Consider the following 8,219-nt stretch of genomic DNA (forward strand, 5'->3'; position numbering starts at 1 on the left):
CCAACAATCCTGACTGTCGAAGGAAGGGAACAGAGCAAAGTCACATGTTCTGTGGATTTTGAATGCGCGCTTTGCCTGCTTTCTATCGTCAACCTCCGTAGTTTCCTGTTTGGTTTCCAAGGAAATGAGGATCATGGTGGCTTCGGTATTTTCATCTGAGTGAATCCTTGGGGTATGTTTTTTTACATTATTATTGTTTTTCATTGGCAATGTTTTATATAAATTGTTGAAACGTTAGCTAATCAAACGTGCTAGCTTGCTAGCTAACCAACAACCATTTTGCAGGCCAGCTATGTTGACGAATGTATCTTTTGACCCTACGAGGCTAGCTAACGTTAGCCAGCTAGCTATAACGTTACTCCTAACTAACGTTAATCCCAGCTAGCTAGGGACTGTAAACAGAGATTTACACCAATTCAACGTTATGTTCTCTACCTGCAGGAAAAGGAGCTGCACAGATACCGGTAATGGCAGAGCTGCACATTATCGGTCAGATCGTTGGGGCTAGCGGCTTCCCTCAGAGCAGTCTCTTCTGTAAATGGGGAATTCATACAGGTGTTTTTCCGTTATAATCAGATTATTTTATTGAGTATGATGTGTACTTTACCTTATCCGTTATGGTTGTGATTCTCAGTTTCCAACAACACTTATCTCGTTATGTAAGGAGGTGCATGGAGACTTCTCTCTGGCCTGAAGGAGGGGCAGACCCAGGTGGATTTGCCTCAGACGGGGGATATGGCATACTGGAGTCATCCCATTGATCTGCACTACACTACTAAAGGACTGCAAGGTAACAAACTAGCTTCCTGACAAATTCAAAGTAACAGTTCATCACAAACGTAAATCAAAAGCTAGCTACAGTATATACATAGTCACATCTACCACGCCTAGTTTTCGGGGTAATACTAGGGTAAGACTCGTTTGTCTTTTATTCTCCTTCAGGTTGGCCCAAGCTTCACCTGCAGGTTTGGCACCAGGATTCATTTGGGCGCTGTCAGCTGTATGGTTATGGATATTGCCATGTGCCCTCCAGCCCAGGGCACCACCATGTACGCTGTGTGACCTGGAGACCACTGGGATCCTGGCAAGAGCAGATAGCTCAAACCTTTGTGGGTGGAGGTCCCCAGCTGCGCTCCCCAGACCTCGTATACAGTGGGGCGGACCGATATAGGCTGCACACAGTTGCTATGGGCACTGTGGAGCTGGAGCTAGGCATCATCATGCGACACTTTGACAGATATGGTGTAGAGAGCTGAAATGTAGAGATGGGACAGCGAAGGGTGAATGGAGGGAAGCCTGAATGGAGCACTGTATTGTTAGTGGGTGGGGGCGGTGTGGATTTGGACCATATCTGCACCGGGGCACATAAAATAAGGTCAGATTATATATTTTGCCTTGTGAGATGTGTTGATGTGGCATTCATGCTGAGAAGAACCCAACATGCAAATGTAGGTATTTCCCCTCTTTCTCCACCAGCAGCGTGTGTGGTGGTTGGGTGGGGTGAGCCTTTCAACACCATCTGCCTTCCCGATTGTCAATATTTTTTAGAACATTTCATATAATCGAGGTTGTATTTTAAACAATGTGAGACAGATTTTCTACTGCACTTAATTTCAGTTTGATACTTTTCTATGAATTCCTTGTGTTTTATATAGTAGAATTATGTAAATAAATCAATACAATGTACCAAACCTGATGCCTTTGATCTTTAACCTAACTTACCTATCTTTTTGCTGTACAAATATTCACTCAATGTTAGGCTTGCAAGTGCCATTACTGATAGGCACAATTAATTCACTCATCAACATTTTCTGTAATATTATGAAGTACTTATTATCAATGTTTGATAGTAGGTGGTAAACAGAGGTGAGACAAAATATATTAACTACGAATATATTGTATCCATGTCAGTCTATTTGGATGATACTCTGTTTTTAGCACTTGCAGGTCTATTGAATTTAGCAAATCAACCAGTTAACACAAGCCTACCAAGCGAGCTAAATTACTTCTGCTCGCTTCAAGGTAAGTAACACTGAAACATGCATGAGAGCATCATCTGCTGAGGACGACTGTAAACTCTCTCTCTGTAGCTGATGTGAGTAAGACCTTTAAACAGGTCAACATTCACAAGGCCGCAGGGCCAGACAGATTATCAGGACGTGTACTCCAAACATGCGCTCACCAGGACCCTGGGACTAAACACCTCCCTCTGCAACTGGATCCTGGACTTCCTGACGGACCGCCCCCAGGGGGTAAGGGTAGGTAACAACACACCCGGCACGGTGATCCTCGGAGCGCCAAGTCTAGGTCCAAGAGGCTTCTAAACAACTTCTATCCCCAAGCCATAAGACTCCTGAACATCTAATCGAATAGCTACTCAGACTATTTGCATTGCCCCCACCCCATCTTTTACGCTGCTGCTATGCTCTGTTCATTATCTATGCATAGTCACTAACTCCACCTTCATGTACATATTACCTCAATTACCTCGATTAACCGGTGCCCCTGCACATTAACTCTGTACTGGTACCCCTTATATATAGCTTCGCTATTGTTATTTTACTGCTGCACTTTAATTATTTGTTACTTTTTATTTATTTTTTTGGTATTTTTCATTGTTGGTTAAGGGCTTGTAAGTAAGCATTTCACCTATTATATTCGGTGCATGTGACAAATACAATTTGATTTAAGTTCTTTCATGTGTCTTGCCTTCCGGCAAAGTTAAAGGAAACAGCAACCCTGTACTTTGAAATGGCAGATGTTTCACAATGCTGCTCACTTCCTGGACTTAGAGCTTCACACTGTTTTAGTGCAAGAGGACAGGAACTAGACAGAAAAGCAACAGGAACTGGAATGAAAAGATCAGTGACTGATGATGGCTGCTAAAACTAACAACTCCAGGGTCTAATAGGGTAGATGGTTTTCTACGGTGTGTTGTTTTTTTTCTTATTTCTTTGTTTTAGTCTGAAACGTTTTAATTGACTGGATCTGGATATAGTAGACTAGAGAATGAGGAGGCAGGCCTGAGCTGTAACTGTGTGGGTGAGTTAGATGACGCTGTTATGATGTCTACTCTGCTCTTTCATTTTTTTTGTGGTGGACCTCTGTCTTGAGTGTTCTCTCAAGTTTAGCATGGGAAAGTGCATCTAGTGAATGACACAGCATCGGTCTTGGAACATTTTAAATGGTTAAGTAATTGAAGCTAGGAAGTTTTTTTTACAACATTTCTGGTGCTTTGTGCAATACGGTATGTTGTGTGCATGTATTTATGTACAACTGGTTTAGACATTTACATTAATATTGTGCTCTTCTAGACTAATGATATGGCCCTTTTGCTTTGGCTTAGTCTGAAGCAGTGTATCTGATGAAAGAAGTGAGTCAGCTGACTAAAACTCATATTCAATAACGTTGTAGGAAGAGACTGTCACATTTGCCAAAACAATTTGTTAACTGATTTTAACAAATACATTTTTATAGAGAGTTGGGAAGACAGTTGAGACAACTTGACAATTTTCATTGAGATTTTCCTCTGTTACTTTCCAAATCTCAGTTTACACAGGGTCTCCTAAGAGCTTGTTTGTTATTTTAAATTGGGTCCCAGGGACGGGGAGTAATGTGGTGATGTGCTGTAGTTCATTCATTCATGAATTGAGACTGCCTCTAGGGAGCACTGTGAGAGTCTGTGAGGCACCATGCCAGCGAGACAGTGACTCAGTTTAGGCTGAGCTCTTTTGGTGGTGAACTCTATGTGGTTCTAGTCTGGGATCTGACCTCGGCTCAAGAGCTAGCACAAGTCTCTGAGGAGCTCAACTTGAGATACTGAAGCCTCCTGGGTTGTTGTGACAGCAGCAGGAGAAGTACATTGCAATCAGTTCATGCAACAGGCTCAAAAGGACGGTAAATCCACATAATAGTCAACTCTGAAAGCCTGCTATCATAGACATTGTTCCTCTTTAAAGTGTGCAATGAGGGCAGTGTGTTTGATGCTGACTGCCTTATTGATGCTGGAATATGTGTGCCGGAGTGACACCATGTCCACCTGTAAGTCTCTGGACTTGGAGCTGGTGAAGAGGAAACGTATTGAGGCCATCCGTGGACAGATACTGAGCAAGCTGCGGCTACCCAAGGAGCCAGAGATTGACCAGGAGGGAGACACTGAGGAGGTCCCAGCTTCCCTGATGTCCATCTACAACAGTACAGTGGAGCTGAGTGAGGAGCAGGTGCACACGTACATACCGTCCACTCAGGATGCAGAGGAGGAGGCATACTTTGCAAAGGAGGTCCACAAGTTCAACATGAAACAAAGTGAGTAGATATATCCATGCATGCTGTCTACATGCACACACATCCTGCTGCTTACACAGGCTCTGACTTGTCAAGTTAAAGTGGATGCTTCTCTAGCCTCACTTCAGTCAAGTATAGGCGTGTTAAATGGCTGATGTGTGTAGGGGGATCTTCAAAGGTCGATTTAAGATATAAACCCTAGCTAACCACAGGCCTTCACCATGGTAATTGCATAGCAATGCAAAAAAGTAGGCATTGTATATATTTTTCTTGTTGTCATAATCTTTGATCATCGCACCCATATTTGGAGTGAAATAACATTAGACCACATTGTCACTTACAATGTGGAGGGTGAGACAGATGGATGGGGCTAGTGGTTTCCTCTGACTGATTACTGTGTGCTTATTCTGGTTATCTGAATAGCTGGCAGGAAGGAACACTTGACTTAGTACGTGCTGTTAAATGACTGAGGTTCTGCCCTCAAATAAAAGGGCTGCTATCTCTGTATACCATGTAGCATCTGTCTAACTTTTCACCACCCTGGATTGAGGAGTGCAGGATGATGCAGAGGCAAATTATTATTAAGGCTATTTCAACCTTGTCGTGAATAAGATCCAGTGGTGCTGTAGTTTATGACTGGCATAAACTGCAGTTGGCAGATCATTTTTAGGATGTACATTTGTATAATTATGTCCTTTAGATAAGGTTGTTGACTGAAAATGGGTTTTTCTTCCATTGGTTTACTGAACTGACTGCAATGGCCCTGTCTGCTGTATGTAAAACCATGGCCTGTGTCAACCTTTTACCTCTCCCTACCAGATGTTTCCTTCCCTTTGCTGGGTCCGTCCCCCTTTTTGTCTACAAGACAGTATACATCGCTACAAACTTGTTGTCCAGGCAGTAACTCTGAGCAGGTTAGGTTTAAGCCAGAAGCCCTTAGGACCGTGCCCTCTGATTAGATCCTTTTTGATGCCGTTGGTTTATTGTAATACAGCAGCATGGTGTGATCTAGCTTCCAGAGCAGAGCCTCACTTCCTCAGCATCCCTGTCAATGTGTAATTATTGTTACAGACTCACAGAGGTCATTTTGGCTCCGGCAGATAGCATTTGAGGCCAAACCTGAAACTGCATTCGCCTCTCTCTGAGAGTGCCTTTTATATAACAGAATCTATCCACAATAGTTTTATTACCAGTACTATGGTAAAATGCAGCTTCTCTTTCGGTTTCTCTTTCTTTCTCTATACCCCCTCTCCCGCACTGACAGGTTCAGTAGTAGAAAGTACAAACAAAAACATTTGACTCTCCTTTCCAAGGTGAGAACACCAGTAAGCACCAGATGCTCTTCAACATGTCTGAGATGCGGTCAGTATTGGGGACTGATCGACTGCTCTCTCAAGCTGAGCTCCGTCTCCTCATCAAGAACCATGGCCTGCTCGACGACAGCGAGCAGAGGCTGGAACTCTACAGAGGAGTTGGCGATAAGGCACGTTACCTGAAGTCCCATTTTGTCTCCAAGGAATGGGCCAATCGCTGGGTGTCCTTTGACGTAACACAGACTCTGAATGAGTGGCTGCAAGGGGCTGGTAAGTTACAATTTCCTTTAGGGTTGTAGATATAATTACATAACACAAACACTATGTTGCAATACAGTTGCAATCATATCCTGTTACAAATCTGTGTCTGATTGAAGTGACAAAGCATGTGAAAGAACTGTCCAACAGACTTTTACACCTAAAACAGTATACCTATTCCTTCAGGTTTAAAAATAAGTTTGACACACCATTATATTAGTCGTTTTGCAACACTTTACAGGAGAGGAGCAGGGATTCCAATTGAAGTTGCCTTGTGATTGTGGGAAACCAATGGAGGAATTCAGCTTCAAAATATCAGGTATTTGCAGTTTACTCCCATTCACTGTATTGAAATCAACTCAAGCCATACGTTTTCTGCCAAAACCTCCACTGTGAATCTCTTGCCTGACAGGTGTCAATGTTTTATACGATAGGGATGAACAAGCTGAGGGGAGATACAGAAACGCTAGCCATGAAAATGCCATCAAAGCCTCACATTTTACTGATGTCACTTCCTGTGGAACGCCACAGCCAGCCTAGCTCTCGGAAGAAACGACAAACCACTACTGAAGAGATCTGCTCAGAGTGAGACTATCCTTTATTCCAACGGCCCAAGAGCACATTTAGAATGATCAATTAATGTCTCTTAAATGTGTACTAACAAAGTTCATCTCTTTTGGCAGATAGATATACTGTAGACCTACTTAGAGGCCGTGTTAACCCCCTCTTAATGCCCTGTTAGCTCCCCGTTAGCGCCCTGTTAACTCCCCGTTAACGCCCTGTTAACTCCCTGTTTGTAAGTAATAAGGTGTATAACTCACAGGTGTGTGTATCCCCCAGTAAATCGGAGAGTTGCTGTGTGCGAAGACTTTACATTGACTTCCGTAAGGACCTGGGCTGGAAGTGGATCCATGAACCCACTGGCTACTTTGCTAACTACTGCATCGGCCCCTGCACCTATATATGGAACACAGAAAACAAGTATTCCCAGGTAATGCTACCAGTCATGTTTTTGTAGACGTCCCCATTGTTAACTGTCTTTCAAGGATCTGTACAGTCGGGGTGTTCAGTAATCAGATGCTGTATAGCCACGGGGGGAGATGGTCTGTTCAGTGAGATATCTAGTGTTGTTTACCCAACCACAGGTACTGGCTCTGTATAAGCACCACAACCCCGGAGCCTCTGCCCAACCCTGCTGTGTTCCACAGGTCTTGGAGCCCCTACCCATTATCTATTATGTGGGGAGACAACACAAGGTCAGTGAATACTGTATAGTTAGAAGTATCAAATTAAACTCTCATAACATCCTCACCGAATTGAAATCATAGTCAACACAGTTGCTGGGTTTGAATACGTATTTATAATGTCTATCCATTGAATGTGCTTTTTTTTTCACAGGTGGAGCAGTTGTCCAATATGATTGTTAAGTCCTGCAGGTGTAGCTAGAATTACTGCACATGTCTCTCCATGTTCTTGTCCATTGTATTTCCTTGTACTCATGGGGATACAAAATGGGGGCTGATCCTTTTTGATGCCGCTGGTTTAGTGTAAAATGCTTGTCCCTTGGAAATCAGGATGTAGTCAAGACATTCATTTACGAAGGGTACTATTATAATTGTGTTTGGGTGGTGTCTCTAGTCTGCACTTTTCATTTAGCTTTCCCCAGCAGAGAATTTGTTTATGTTTAGTGAATTGTTAATTCATGTTTTCTTATTTTATTTTAAATATATGTAGTGCTTTATGGAGTTTAAAAAATGTTGTTTAGACTTGTCAATGTCCTGGGTGTGTCAATAGTCTTGACTTATTGTCACTGTGTTGCAGTATTTGTGCTCCCTGGGAAATATAGAGGAAAGAGAGAAGCTTAGACGGGATTAGTTTGGGTTTACTACTTAAAATAATGAATGTAGAATAGCAACTTCCTCTCAATATTTTTGTCATTATTCTCTTTTGAATAAATGTATCTGCATCACACCACTTATCAAGTCTTTGACAAGATGGCACAGATAGAGATGACAGCTTCGCTTCAAGCCCTTAGGAAACTGTGCAGTATTTTGTTTTTAATGTATTATTTCTTACATTGTTAGCCCAGAAAATCTTACGTGTGATTACATATAGCCGGGAAGAACTATTGTATATCAGAGAGTTACCAGCACTACGACCAGGAATACAACTTTCCCAAAGTGGATCCTTTGTCTGCACCTCCCAGGGTATTTGAACTGATTCCAGAGGCCAACCAAAATCAACGCTGTCGGAGGAGAGGGTGCCTGATCGGTCTTCTAGTGAGGCTTCGGATGCGTGCACACCACAAACCGCTTCCGAGTATATTACTCGCTAATGTCCGGTCCCTAGTTAACAAAGTCGACG

General features: G+C 42.8%; 2 protein-coding genes across 3 annotated transcripts; both read left to right on the plus strand.

Annotated features, from left to right (window-relative positions):
• Positions 1 to 4: 4 nt before the first annotated feature.
• On the plus strand, positions 5 to 1,691 carry LOC115101393 (B9 domain-containing protein 2). The gene is made up of 4 exons (XM_029620850.2): positions 5 to 172; positions 442 to 555; positions 665 to 790; positions 943 to 1,691. Exons 2-4 carry the CDS (start codon positions 468 to 470, stop codon positions 1,254 to 1,256), a joined length of 528 nt encoding a protein of 175 aa, XP_029476710.1. The 5' UTR covers positions 5 to 172; positions 442 to 467; the 3' UTR covers positions 1,257 to 1,691.
• Positions 1,692 to 2,819: 1,128 nt separating this feature from the next.
• LOC115101394 (transforming growth factor beta-1 proprotein) lies at positions 2,820 to 7,826 on the plus strand. Of its 2 annotated transcripts, none has more exons than XM_029620852.2 (7): positions 2,820 to 4,305; positions 5,598 to 5,867; positions 6,097 to 6,174; positions 6,290 to 6,440; positions 6,696 to 6,846; positions 6,981 to 7,111; positions 7,254 to 7,826. In XM_029620852.2, the coding sequence occupies exons 1-7, from the start codon at positions 3,966 to 3,968 to the stop codon at positions 7,273 to 7,275; spliced, it is 1,143 nt and encodes a 380-aa protein (XP_029476712.1). In that variant the 5' UTR covers positions 2,820 to 3,965; the 3' UTR covers positions 7,276 to 7,826. The 2 variants fall into 2 exon arrangements, with proteins under 2 accessions (XP_029476712.1, XP_029476711.1); XM_029620851.2 differs by having other exon boundaries at positions 2,822 to 4,305; positions 7,001 to 7,111.
• The last annotated feature ends 393 nt before the right edge of the window (positions 7,827 to 8,219 follow it).

Source organism: Oncorhynchus nerka, linkage group LG19 (genome assembly GCF_034236695.1).
Source record: "Oncorhynchus nerka isolate Pitt River linkage group LG19, Oner_Uvic_2.0, whole genome shotgun sequence".
NCBI classification, from domain to species: Eukaryota; Metazoa; Chordata; class Actinopteri; order Salmoniformes; family Salmonidae; genus Oncorhynchus; species Oncorhynchus nerka.

Coding starts and splice junctions, on each gene's coding strand:
- LOC115101393 (XM_029620850.2), top strand. CDS start 468: ATGGCAGAGCTGCACATTATCGGTCAGATCGTTGGGGCTAGCGGCTTC. Junction 556..664: donor TAAATGGGGAATTCATACAG/GTGTTTTTCCGT, acceptor TCGTTATGTAAG/GAGGTGCATGGAGACTTCTC. Junction 791..942: donor CACTACTAAAGGACTGCAAG/GTAACAAACTAG, acceptor ATTCTCCTTCAG/GTTGGCCCAAGCTTCACCTG.
- LOC115101394 (XM_029620851.2), top strand. CDS start 3,966: ATGAGGGCAGTGTGTTTGATGCTGACTGCCTTATTGATGCTGGAATAT. Junction 5,868..6,096: donor TGAGTGGCTGCAAGGGGCTG/GTAAGTTACAAT, acceptor AACACTTTACAG/GAGAGGAGCAGGGATTCCAA. Junction 6,175..6,289: donor ATTCAGCTTCAAAATATCAG/GTATTTGCAGTT, acceptor TTTATACGATAG/GGATGAACAAGCTGAGGGGA.